Genomic DNA, 12,671 nt, shown 5'->3' with positions numbered 1-12,671 from the left:
GAATAAATCCTATAAATACATGTAATTTTTATCCACAAAAATAATAATCCAAATTTAAAAGCATGATTAACCCCCTTAAATCTATAGTTTTAAAACCGAATAGTCATATACGGTTTTAAAACTATAGATTTAAGGGGGTTAATCATGGTAAATATCTCTCCTGTTAGCCCTTCTCTATTCTGTCTATATTCTTGTGCAACTTTCTCTTCTCCTAATCTCTCTCCCATTAGCAGCACAAACATATTTCGAAAACGATTTCGAAAACTCTCGCATGCAATGCTCGGAATATCTTTTTTTAAATCCCAAACCGAGAGCAGTTGGCAACGGGCACTCGTGAATATCGGATGCGTTTGTGGCAGAACAGACCGCGGATTTTAATTGCAGGTGCAGCTGTATTAAATACATACTCCCACATATGTATGTACATATGAAGGCTGCTGCCAGCTCACTTGACAAAATTGCGGCAGTGCGTGTGGAAATGCGTGTCGATATAGTGCGTTCCGCTGGATAATTTAGACGGGAATCCATTCCGCCGCATGGGAGAAATTTCAGCAGAAGCTACTTTCGCAAAAAGGTTTTTATATAAGAGGCAGGCGCGATGGCATTATTTTTAATTTAGCTGTTGATATTATGCATAAAGCGAAAAGAGAAAACAAACATCAAAACAGAAAAGAATCGAGCTGAACCAGAAGCCGGGGAGAGTGACGAGAAGAATTTTGCGGCCTGGTTCTAAAAACTTATTGCCGTCTGGCGAGCGATTCTTTCGAATTCTTCGCGCTCATTGGTCTATGTGTGTGTGTGTGTGTGTGTGATGTGGTACGTGTCCAAATATTTATACGTGCACGCGCTGCTCTACGGATTACCCCGTATTTTTGTTTTGGGTGAATTTCCACTAGATGTGCAATAATAGGTCCATGTCCGTTTACCAGGAAGCGCAAAAAGCGCACAATCAATTTCAGATTCATCTCTTGATTTACTTTAGCTGCGTGCAGCAGCAGCAACAAAAGCCAGAAAACATCTCACATACTACTAGCGGGTATAAAGGAATCCAACAGATATAGAAATGTTTTCCTTTGCCGCTGCTGCTGCTGCTGTCGCTATAAATATTTACAACGCCCCGTCTTGTATACAAAAGTGTAAATATGTAGATACAATCTGGTAGATACATTCGCGTACATAAACTGTTTCAATTATTTTATTGGCCTGCTCATGGACAAAGCTTCGCAGAATTGAAAGTGAATCAAGTGATATGAACTGAGGCGAATGCCAAAATAAAACAAAATAAACCATAAGGAACATTTGCAAACAATCAAAATGTCGAAGAAACCACGTGGACACATTCACAAGATCCGAGAGTTTGAACTGGAGAAGGTGAGTAAATTCGATCTATGATCTATGATATGATCTATCCAGTTAATAAACAAATAGAGATATAGAAAGGTATTAAGAGTTCGTCTTGGCCCAGTCGCGTCTTGACCGTTATGATGGGCATTTTGCCAATAATCTCTTCCCCGGGAAATCGTCTACAACACATCGAGGAAAATGCCATGTTAACGATTAGATTTCTGATCATTAAACACAAACAGCATTGGGGCATCGTCTCGGTCTCGAATACAGTAATGTTTAATAGGTCTAGGTAACGCCACAATATATATACACACGATTCTCTCGCTCACACTTTCCTATATCTCTGTACATTTTGTATATTTTATTGTTCCGATATAGTTGAGGTGGGTCTTAAACGAGGCGCAGCATATTGCACAAAGCTCTGCTCTTTGATTTCTCAGAACAGGAAACGACACAATTTATGAACAGGAACTATTATTAATCGGAGCTGAATTTAGAATAAATTTCACACTCTCTACAAATTTAAAGAAATTTAAATAAAAACAGAGTCTAGTTGGGTACAAAAATGGTTGTTGACTAGAAATATTGGCTAATTAATTAATACCGACAGGTTACCCAAAAAGTTTCGAAAACATAGATGGTGTAGTTTTTTTCACAGCTATTTTAAATATGTCATCTATATATAGATCCAGCTTGTGGACGAGTTTGATATCATTCAGATCGTTGGCGAGGGATGGTTCGGGAAGATCTTGCTGGTTGAGCACCGGGGATCCCAGACGGAGATGGTCCTCAAAGCCGTACCCAAGCCATATGTGACCCTAAGAGACTTTTATCGGGAATTCCATTACGGACTCCATTTGGGTGTGCATCGACATATAGTGACCACCTATGATGTGGCCTTTGAAACGGCGGGTTTCTACGTTTTCACCCAGGAATATGCTCCACTTGGTGGGTCTTTACACTCTATACATTTTATATATTAACAAATTAAATGAGAGAATTTCATAATTTCAGGGGATCTCACATCGAACGTGACCGATTCGGGCGTGGGCGAAGTTTACAGTAAGCGTGTGGCCAAACAATTGGCCTCGGCCATAGACTACATGCATTCAAAGTAAGTTTTCCTAATATAAAAGATAAATATTATAAGCTAGCATATGACCCCTTCTAATCTTATAAATTTCCCTTTCCTTCAGAGACATAGTCCATCGGGATATTAAGCTGGATAATGTCCTTATTTATCGCTCGGACTTTCAGCGCATCAAGCTCTGCGATTTCGGCGAGTCCTTTCCCACAGGCTCCACTGTGGAGCGGCGGAACGAATGGCTGCCCTACAGTCCGCCTGAAGTATTAGAAATCAAGCCCGAGGGCAGTTACAAGTAAGTAGAGGAGCTAGTAACCATGATTCCAGTTAATAATATTACCCTTTACTCCAGAGCCGATCCCAGCCACGATGTCTGGCAGTTTGGCATTGTGATCTTTGTGTGTTTAACTGGTTGCCTGCCCTGGCAGAAGGCTTCATCCGATGATCCTCGTTATGTGCGATATTTGGCCTGGCAGGGTGGTCTTATGATGATGCCCCTGCGGCGAACTCCTAGGCTCTTTAAGCTCCTCACTTCAAATGCCCAGCGCATGTTTAAGCGCTTCTTTGCCAGAATCTCCAACCGTCCAAAGAGCCTGGCCGATGTAACCAAGTTCCTAGATGATCGCTGGCTGGCCAAGACAGCGCAAAAGGAGATGGCCGAATATGAGACCGATGAGCTGTGTCCCTCCATGTACTCCTTTCATAGCAGTCCGGATGAGAAGAATCGTTTGCTATACACTTTGGCCGATTGCGGGATCGAGACGAATGTGGATCGGCAACAGAAGAAGAATCGCATCAAAGACTGGATCGAGTCGTCCATCATAACAGAGGAGGATGAAGTGAGTTTTATATATATTTTAAAATGGATTAAGTTTTCAAGCAGCTAAAATTACCTGATCTTGAACAAACATGGCGGAACAACCTTTAATTTTAATTAGTTGGAGACATGCCAAGTTTTTTTTTAATTGTCTTTAAAAAACCAAGGCATTGTTCTCTGATTAACCAAGAAATCTTTTGGGAAATTTATACTCACATATAGCAAAACGAAATCCTTCCCTAAGTAGCTTAACATTCACTTAAATCCTCAAACCTCCATTACAGGAAGAGAACGAAGAGACCAATTCCGCCTCTCCATCGTCATCAGTTTCCCGGGAACCGCTGCCCGGTCACATCTCGTCACTGCGCAAGCCGGCCAGTCCGCCGGAAAGCACCAAAGAGATCAAGGGCACCCTTAAGGATGCCACACAGAAGCACTTCGATCCACGCACGGGGGCATTGCAGCAGGGTCCCAGCGAAATGGGCCAAGTGGCCATGTCGTATTCCAAGTCCGCCAGTCCCTCCTCCAACTACAGCACCACGGCCTCCACGTTGAACAATGCAGACAGCCTGCTGACGCTGGGCTCGCGGCAGGATCTGCTGGCCAGCAACATGACCATGTACACATCCATGGAGACGGAACTGAATCGTCTAGGTGAGGCTGATCCTCGACTGAACCAGCGCTCGCTGAGCAGCAATCCCATGCTAACCACCTTCGATGTGAACACCTCTCCCGCCGCCAAGAACTCAATCGGAGTGGGCACCCGCAACTCCAGCCGGAGCATCCTCAAATCCTCAATCGTAACCGCCGCTTATCCCGCTTTGGGCGCTTTTAACATGGGCCAAAGCCATAGCCTGCAGCAGCTCAACCAGCATCTCCAGACATCCACAGGCCTCAATCCAAAAGACAACTCCTTCTTTAGGCGATGACAACCGCCGGCTAATTACTAATCCTTGCCGCACTTTCAGAGCTTTATGATGGCCGGGCCTCGAGCTATGCTAATCTCCCGTATGCTTCTCAAGTTAAAGACAGCGCCTACGGATCGGCCGATGTCAGCGAGATGACGACGAGCAGGAGTCCCCGGAGTGCCCCAGTTATGAAAGACACCGCCTATGACCGCACCAGCAGCAGCAGCCACAATATCGCTCGCCGCCAGCGCAGATAGCTACCATTTTGGGTTCGCACAGCCACTCACTGATTTACAAGTTCCAATAAATAGATAACGTACATTTCTTAAGTTTTATCCACTCCTTTTACTTTATCTGATCTGGTGTGATGGAAACGCAACATAGTTCTTATAAAAGTACGTTTCATTTATTACGCATCAACATCTCAAAATAAAGATGAGCAGCGCTCACTTCAGAGGAATAAAACGAGAGCTGTGGGTGGCACCGATACCGGGACGACCGTGCTTAACGGGCTTGTAGGTCAGAGCGAACTCTCCCAGATAGTGACCGATCATCTCGGGCTTGACCTCAACCTGTGGGGTGAAAGGAAAATTAGAATTAGATATCTGGCAGTAAATATGGATAACATTTATGGGACGTTTTCGTGACCTAATTATAGAGGCTAAATTCCTTGGTGTAGTTACGAGTTTACATTCTCAGAATATCCAACAGAAATATATCAACTATCTAGCATAAATAACAACAAATTATTCAATACATGAAGGTTAACCTTTAACATGGCTTTTTGCTAATTTTAAGAACAGCAAAGTGGTTTAAACGATAATTGCTAGACTTTTGTCATTACTACTATACTGAGTTTATAGTTATATCTTTAAATCTCTAGTTATCAGACAGCTGAATGTATAAGGAGCCAGAGTTGCTTCCCTCATTCCATGGACCAACAGGCTAACACACAATATTTATCTATTTTAGAATCATCACTCATTTAAAAGCGCATTAATGAACTCCTAATTAAGTCACGATAACCGCTGAGAATGTATTCCTCACCTGGCCAAAGTCCTTGCCGTTGTAGACACCAATGATGGAGCCGGTCATCTCGGGAACGATGATCATGTTCCTCAGGTGGGTCTTGACAATCTCGGGCTTCTCATTTGGGGGAGCCTCCTTCTTGGCCTTGCGCAGCTTCTTGATCAGAGCCATTGGCTTGCGCTTCAGACCGCGGGAGAAACGCCTGCGGGCGCGGCTGTGCATCAGCTCCACCAGCTGGTTGCTGTCGGGAAAGAAGGGCGCCGGTTAGAAGCCGCATAATTAATATTTTAATATTCCAACTACTCACTTGGGCATGTCCAGAAGCTGGTCCAAGTCGACACCGCGGTAGGTGAACTTCTTGAAGGTGCGCTTCTTCTTCAGATTCTCATCGACTTGCTGTTTTGCAAAAATCAAAGGGAAAGAAAAACACAGTCAGTATAGCTGCAATTTTCATACTGAATAACTCCAAAATAACATCTGCCATCGTGCGAGAAATACTGCCAAACTCTTTTCGCACTGTATTTCGGTCAGTTCCAACACGGATGCCAAATATTTATTTGGATTTTCGAAAGATATTTACGTCGGCCATCTTTTTTGGTTGGTTGACAAAACGGAAAGAGTATTAAAATCAGTGTGCCCAGATGACCTCGGCTAAAATACACCGCAGCCAAAAAAATACTGTGTTTTGACATGGTAACTCTAATGATATTTTGGTATTTTATGGATAGGAATGCAGCAATGATTTTAAATGTTTTAATTTAATTTGTGAACACTTTATGGTATTTAGCCGTTTTCATATTATTAAATTAATGAGGGAACAGTGAAACCAAAACAATAAAACCATTCTTTGCGAGGCTCCTTTGCGACATGACTTTCTAGTATTTTGGTTGCTCACGCTCTCGCTCTCTCTCATTGCTCAAATACCAATTCGTGAATTAAAATACTAGGCGGTTCACTCTAAATTGATATTACTTTGCCATACAGAATTCAGTCACACCTAAAAATTCAAAAGTTAAATTCAAATTATCACAGAATTATTAAATGCAACTAAATGCAGTCTATTGTAACAAATTACCATATTTAATTTTAGGCTCAATATAATAATTTAATATTATTTTTAATAACGATTGATTTCTTTAAAAAACCCAAAAAACACCCACTCTGCTTATCAGTCAGCTTAAGCTCGACTTGGAAGTTGACTTTTGTTCAGTTTGAAACGCGTCACCACCCAAAATGCAAGTGTTGGTTTTGACTCCCTTCATTTTTGGCGTCGTCCTCGGCCATACTGTGCCCAAACTTTGTGAGAATGGAACTGGAGAATGCAAGGAATTAAGCGGCTGTCCGACCATATTTCATAACCTGGCTTCAATCGGACCTTATGTGAAATATTGCGACGAGTTCAACGACATTGTCTGCTGTCCACTGCCAATTAATATGCAAAGCCAGGTGCAGCCATTCTCCACCGGCGTAAGGCTAAGTAAATTTGAGAAGGGTCAGTTACACGAAAAATAAGTTGAGTTAATTCTTTGAATTAAGATTGCGTTGTTTTCGATTCTAAACAGAATGCCGCCGCTATAATGAGATAAGAGCTTCCTGCCGTTCCACGCCTTTTATAGTGGGAGGCGCCAAGGCCGAGGGCCGCGAATTTCCCTTTATGGCATTGCTGGGACAACGTAGGAAAAACTCTTCACATATTCAATGGGACTGCGGTGGCAGCCTCATTCATCCCAAGTTCGTGCTAACCGCCGCCCATTGCCTGGAAACCAGTGAGTAAGTAAGATTACTGATTAAATATTAAATTACTAAATTGCTTTAAATATCTCACTAGATTTTGCTTACACTATGTGTTTTGGAATTTTCCAAATCAATTAAAAAGAATTTATTTAATTAAAACTTGAAATTCTGTTAAAAGTTAACCTTATACATTTTTATTTGCCTTCTAGTTACTCCATTAAAATCTTTTTCTCAACTCTATTATGTATAGACCATAAATTATTTTATCTTTAAGCTATAAACTATGTTGATCTAAAAAGCAAACAGAGAAGCACCATGTTTTAAACATGTTTTTTATAGGAGGAATAGTTTTTCAAAAGACAGAAATTTCCATTCAATTTAATTGCTATTAATTAATATTACATATATTCTGCCAGTTTACTAGTTTTATGATTTTCTTAAGCATTTTGTTTACTTAGATTCCTTATATTTATATCCAAAATCATTCCAGGACCAAGGCCCAACGTCTGGATCCCAACTACGACTGTCCCAAGTATGTGGTAAGACTGGGAGAACTGGACTACAATAGCAACTCGGATGATGCCCGGCCACAGGACTTTATGGTGGTCAACTATGTGGTGCATCCTGGTTATGGCGAAGATGATGACACCGGAAGTCGCTTCAATGACATTGCTCTTCTCGAACTGGACAAAGAGGCTACCTTCAACGAGTATGTGGCACCTGCCTGCCTGCCACCAGGCAGTGGAAATGAGTATCCCCAGGTGACTGCTGCCGGTTGGGGAGCCACCTCAGAGGGTGGGAAAGGTTCCTCGCATCTCCTCAAAGTCACCCTGGAGCGCTTCGAGGAGCAGCAGTGCAGCGAACGCCTGAGCCACAAGATCGATGTGCGGACTCAGCTCTGTGCGGGATCCAGGAGCAGCAGTGGCGATACTTGCTACGGGGACTCCGGAGGACCTGTCTTTGTCCAGCATCCCGTTTACACCTGCCTCAAGCAAGTAATTGGTGTCACATCCTATGGCATTGTGTGCGGTGTTGAGGGACTGCCCAGTGTTTACACCAAGGTTTATCTCTACACCGACTGGATTGAGAATATCGTGTGGGGTGAATAAGACTTTTAAAATGTAGTATTTTAGAGAGAGCAAACCTGAAACATAAATCCACTGTTTTATAGGATGACATTGACATCCGGTTGATAACCTTTAAAGCATTGTTATAATATAATTAGATCCTAATACAGTCACATGGGGTGACGATAACAGCTTGTACAAACACCTCCCCCAAAAAAGAAACCTGTCTGCTCGTATCAAAATCAGTTTTGTTAGCTTTAATCAAAAGTCGCGATAACAAATTGCATAACAAACATCTTGGACTTAGAACTACAAGGATGGGTGTGGGTGGTGGTGAAGGCGGTGCAAATGGATTATTTATATATATATAAAATATAGCAATGAGTGCTCTCTCTCTCTCTCGTCGTGCTGCAGTGCATTACTTAAGGCTAGGACACAGTGGAGGCTAAGTGCTAGAGGACCCTGTAGATGGCCAACATCCCGGGTTGGCTGCTTGGACACACACAGTGAGGACAGGACTACAGACGCTGCAGGCGGTTCAAATCGTGACGCCTCTGGGCATTCCTATCCCTGATCTCCTGCCTGCGGATCTCCTGCTGCTTGTACACGAACAGGGGCCGGAAGACGATGGCCCTACGAGGACGATCCAACTTCTTGGCTGCCACAGCATCCGCATCCCGACGCTGACGGCTATAAGGCCGGAACAGATTCGATTTGGCCGTATCATGGGCATAGAGTGTGCTCAGGAAATCAAAGTACGGCTTGGACCTCAGGCTCTCCGGCTGGGCCAGTGGCGAGGGACTGTAGCTGAACTGATTCGGCGTCTCGATGTCCAGCAGGGCATGTGGAACCTCCTGCTGCTGGGGAGCTGGAACTGCACTAACCATCGCTGCCAGGACCAGCAGGATCACAGAGCTGATCTGCAACAAAAAAAAATCAAGGAAAGGGAAACACAGGTGAGACACGGGAGGTGTGAATAGCGGCTGGAGGCCAGCGGTGCCAGAACCAGAACCTGTCTGCTCTTAGCGCTTATGCTGTGCGGAATTAGCATACAATAATTAATTTAAATTAAGAGGGAGAAGGGGCCCCAAGTCAATGATATAACCGCAATCAAATCTAATTTATAGTCGCACGTAAAATATTCATGAGCACGTCTCGAATTTGGTAGGCGTCATCGAGCATGATCCGAGAATCCAGCTGATCTCTAGGCGCCAGATCTAAGATTCATCTAACCGGATGCACCACTCTCTTCGCTTATAATATATTCTCTATGCTAATGTCAAACTTATGTATATTCCTGGAAGCCTAATGATGGATGAATCACCCATTCACACCCACTTCTTTTTCTTATTTCTTATTTCTTATTTTGAATTATGTAAAACCTTAACCGCAGACAGCAAAACAAATTAATTTCAATCAACCAGAGGGCCAAAAAAAAAGGAGAGGATCAACAGATTGAGATTGCGGCCATGTAACCGGTTGCTATTTTTTGAATTTTTTCTTTTTTGACTTTAGTGGTTCAGGGTTAAAGCATTCAAGGCTTCCAACAGGATCTGTAGATCGTAGATCGAAGATTAAAGATTAAAGATCAAGTGACAATAAAGCTGTATCATTTTTATGACACTTCCTCATGAAGATCACAAGATCACAGCGCGTCTCTTTGGTAGAAATCAGAAATAGAATAAATGTATATAACTTGATTTCGATAATGCTTTTGGCCTTGCCGAAATAATCAGAGTACGGCTCTGTCTGGTCTGCTGGTCTTTGTTTTGCAGCCTTAATTTCGGTGAATTTTGGTTGAAAATGTTAATGGCCGAAACACGTTTCTGTGTGTTTGCCTCATAAATATCGAAAATTTCAAATACGAAATTCAATTCCCTCGAGATATACTTACTTGCCAAGTGTATGCAAACATCTTGGTGCCTGGTTGTACCGTTTGTTTTTAATGGCTTAATTAATTAATTGATTAGCTAATGGTATCCTGTTTTGCTAACTGGTTTTGAAGGCACTTGACACAAGTCGAAATTAATCCAATTTTGTTTGGCCGTTGTGTTGTCACTCGCGTAATATATGGGTTGTAAGTGGGCTTTGATTTGTTATCAGTAGTAACACCTTGTTGGCCTCCCGTTTTTGTATGTTATTTTTTTAATTTTTAAGTATAATCTTCAATGCGATGCTGTCGCCGCTAAGCGTGCGCTTCAACTGTTCAGAATTTTTGCCACAATTCACTTTTATACGGCCTGCCTCGATGCCGAACGGGTTTCGCCCTGCTAAGTGTTGCCGATATCGCGGCGTAGCCTTTAGAGTGAATGTGTATTCGGGCCTGAAATATATTGCCAAATTGCATTGGTTATTGGAGAGCAGCCAGCTGGCTGGTATTTGGATAATTAACGCTTAGAGGGGAGACTCCTCCCAAGGAGTATCATCATCATCACCGTATATGCGTCAGCCGTGTTTGTTTGCACTGGGTATTAGGTGATCTTCGATTCGTTTTTGTTTTGGGGTGGGAATTAATTAAACTTTTTCCATGACGCACTTACTAATCAACATATCCGATATGTGAGAGATTAATCCCAGGATGAGATGAGGAACCAACTGGAACACGGAAGAGTAGGGAGATAGACTCGTAAAGCTTAAGTTGGATCGGATCGGATCAGTGTCGGAACCAATTTCATGGCGCTCATTATTGTTACCCCAAAAAGCTGAGGCTTAAACTTATGCAAATCGCTGAGCTCGATGACGCATGTCCGATGGCTATGCCAGGGGCCAGGCTTGGAAAATTGTCAACTGGCACTTGGCACTTGGCACTGGCACTTGAGCTTGGCTTTCATGCTTGAGGAGGGGAATTTGAAGGTCGCTGGTTCTTGTTAAAGCCAAGCTAATGGTAATGGTAATGAGCCACGCTTGACTGGAGCACCGCACACTCCCATTCCCCTGTCCCCCTGCCGCCTGCCGCACGTGATCAGTAGCAGATTGGCTCGATCTTGATTGAGATCAAGAATTGCTATGACGCTGATGGCTCCCTCCCCCCCTCCCTCTTGAAGCCACTTAAAAGCCACTTTTGGCCGTGTCAATGGCCAACCGGTTGGGTGTTTAGTTTTGTGTTTTTTTTTTGGGAGACTAAAGAGAGTTAAGAGTCGAGCCACCCTCCCCCCTACTTATTAGACTCTCACCTGGCTTTATTGGTTTCTTCTTAGCCTTTTGGTATTTTTAGACAGAGTGCAAAGTGATTTTATCCATGATAATTTGTTCAATAAATTTCATTTAATTAGTTTTTTGGCTTAAAGCCGGTTTGCAACGCAATAAGACAAATGGCCCACAGATAAGCAGGTCGTCACAAATGTCATAGAGTGAAAAACAAAATATAAAAACCTTATCAGCAATTGTATAAAGTATGTATAGAAGAAATCTGGAGTAATCCAGATCCTTTAATCAAACAAATCTAAAAAATGAACAAAATTAAAGTGTGTTACTGCCTAATAAGTAATTAGTGATAAGTGATTAATACAAAATATTATCTACAAATAATCTAGCTTAAAACTAACTCCTTTTAATCCTAAATAAAATAATTAGTTAAATCGGAAATGCAATCATTCTAATTGGCTAAAATATGTGTCCCGTCACTGGGCGTTGACTTCCGCGGAGGAGTGAGCGAGTCATTGAGGTGCTAATTGGGATGCACTGAATCACAGGCTGCTTTGGCTGTTGGAATGGCGCCCCGAAAAGGTGACAAAAGAGGGGCACGTTCTAGGCAAAAAACTAACAACTCAATTTTCCCCAGCCGCCATTCATCCTGGTTTTACTATTTGCATTTTCACTTTTGGCTCTCGGTCAGTACGTCATCTTTGTGGATTTGGATCCCATCGCGGGTTAATTAACACATTTTGCCTGGCTTCGTCACACGCTTTCCACTGGGACGGACAAGCTCTAATTTGATTTAAGCCCTAATTTGTTTTGCTCTGGCCAAAGATCATGGAAATTTTGCCAGAGTTAATTAGGCTTGGGTATTATTTAAGGGTGTTAACTGCTGGAATTTTGAATGAAACGTGATTTTTTGCAACCTTTGTGTTTGAATTTTGGCGCCTTTAGATGCGAGAGAGCTTTTTCGATATCGAGCCCCAATTGGTTTGAGCTTTTTCTATATCGAATCCCGTACAAATTAACATTTTTCTATATCGAAATACGGGATTTCGTCAAGCTTAGACGTGAACCTAATGTAGTAAATGTAATTTTACATGTATATTTAAAATAGAGTGTAACACTGATGTAAAATTAAAGATTTTTGTATTTCGTTAACATTTATTAAAGTCAAAGTTTAAAATTTTAATTCTTTCAAATAAAAAATTTAAAATAGGATTATTTTTAGATTATTAATAAGACTGCACTATAAATACATATGTATGCAGTGGATGACACTGTCAGCTAATTCTTAAAGTTTTTATGTTAATCTTAGTTTAATAAACAATTCCAGCATTAAATAAAATAAAATAAAATATAAGTCTAAATATTTTATTTGATGCTAATTATTTTAAAATGAATAATCTGTTCCCTAATGATATGATGTGTGAAATAAAGAATAAATAATAAAGTAGTTTTTAATAAAAAAAATTTTAGTAATCGTGTGGTTCTTGTCCTAATTTTTATTTATAAAAACAAACAATGTATATTTTTTATGTACAAAAAAT

General features: G+C 41.6%; 4 protein-coding genes and 1 long non-coding RNA gene across 29 annotated transcripts; 2 read left to right on the top strand and 3 right to left on the bottom strand.

The window, feature by feature from the left end:
• Positions 1–304: 304 nt before the first annotated feature.
• On the top strand, positions 305–4,485 carry LOC110176853 (serine/threonine-protein kinase SBK1). 25 transcript variants are annotated; one of them, XM_086828952.1, is made up of 8 exons: positions 305–574; positions 1,136–1,371; positions 2,034–2,295; positions 2,362–2,461; positions 2,544–2,726; positions 2,784–3,270; positions 3,533–3,902; positions 4,217–4,485. In XM_086828952.1, exons 2-8 carry the CDS (start codon positions 1,315–1,317, stop codon positions 4,411–4,413), a joined length of 1,656 nt encoding a protein of 551 aa, XP_086685078.1. In that variant the 5' UTR covers positions 305–574; positions 1,136–1,314; the 3' UTR covers positions 4,414–4,485. The 25 variants fall into 25 exon arrangements, with proteins under 25 accessions (XP_086685078.1, XP_020798986.2, XP_086685091.1 ...); XM_020943327.2 differs by having other exon boundaries at positions 310–574; positions 4,271–4,485; XM_086828965.1 differs by having other exon boundaries at positions 314–574; positions 1,163–1,371; positions 4,271–4,485.
• Positions 3,323–3,579, bottom strand: LOC147644416 (uncharacterized). Its single transcript, XR_015270712.1, has 2 exons — positions 3,465–3,579; positions 3,323–3,400 (listed from the first exon to the last, which is right to left on the bottom strand). It is a non-coding gene; the product is annotated as an uncharacterized LOC147644416 (long non-coding RNA).
• On the bottom strand, positions 4,478–5,805 carry RpS15 (ribosomal protein S15). Its single transcript, XM_020943338.2, has 4 exons — positions 5,766–5,805; positions 5,493–5,581; positions 5,204–5,426; positions 4,478–4,728 (listed from the first exon to the last, which is right to left on the bottom strand). The coding sequence occupies exons 1-4, from the start codon at positions 5,772–5,774 to the stop codon at positions 4,603–4,605; spliced, it is 447 nt and encodes a 148-aa protein (XP_020798997.2). The 5' UTR covers positions 5,775–5,805; the 3' UTR covers positions 4,478–4,602.
• A 556-nt stretch (positions 5,806–6,361) lies between these two features.
• On the top strand, positions 6,362–8,228 carry LOC110181308 (venom protease). Its single transcript, XM_086828969.1, has 3 exons — positions 6,362–6,677; positions 6,748–6,955; positions 7,410–8,228. Exons 1-3 carry the CDS (start codon positions 6,419–6,421, stop codon positions 8,026–8,028), a joined length of 1,086 nt encoding a protein of 361 aa, XP_086685095.1. The 5' UTR covers positions 6,362–6,418; the 3' UTR covers positions 8,029–8,228.
• Lst (Limostatin) lies at positions 8,218–10,348 on the bottom strand. Its single transcript, XM_020956819.2, has 2 exons — positions 9,881–10,348; positions 8,218–8,906 (listed from the first exon to the last, which is right to left on the bottom strand). Exons 1-2 carry the CDS (start codon positions 9,899–9,901, stop codon positions 8,505–8,507), a joined length of 423 nt encoding a protein of 140 aa, XP_020812478.1. The 5' UTR covers positions 9,902–10,348; the 3' UTR covers positions 8,218–8,504.
• Between the last annotated feature and the right edge of the window lie 2,323 nt (positions 10,349–12,671).

Source organism: Drosophila serrata, unplaced genomic scaffold (assembly GCF_035046125.1).
Source record: "Drosophila serrata isolate PLE 108 unplaced genomic scaffold, ASM3504612v1 contig_184, whole genome shotgun sequence".
Classification (NCBI taxonomy): domain Eukaryota; kingdom Metazoa; phylum Arthropoda; class Insecta; order Diptera; family Drosophilidae; genus Drosophila; species Drosophila serrata.
This window is presented reverse-complemented; position numbering and strand designations above follow the sequence as displayed.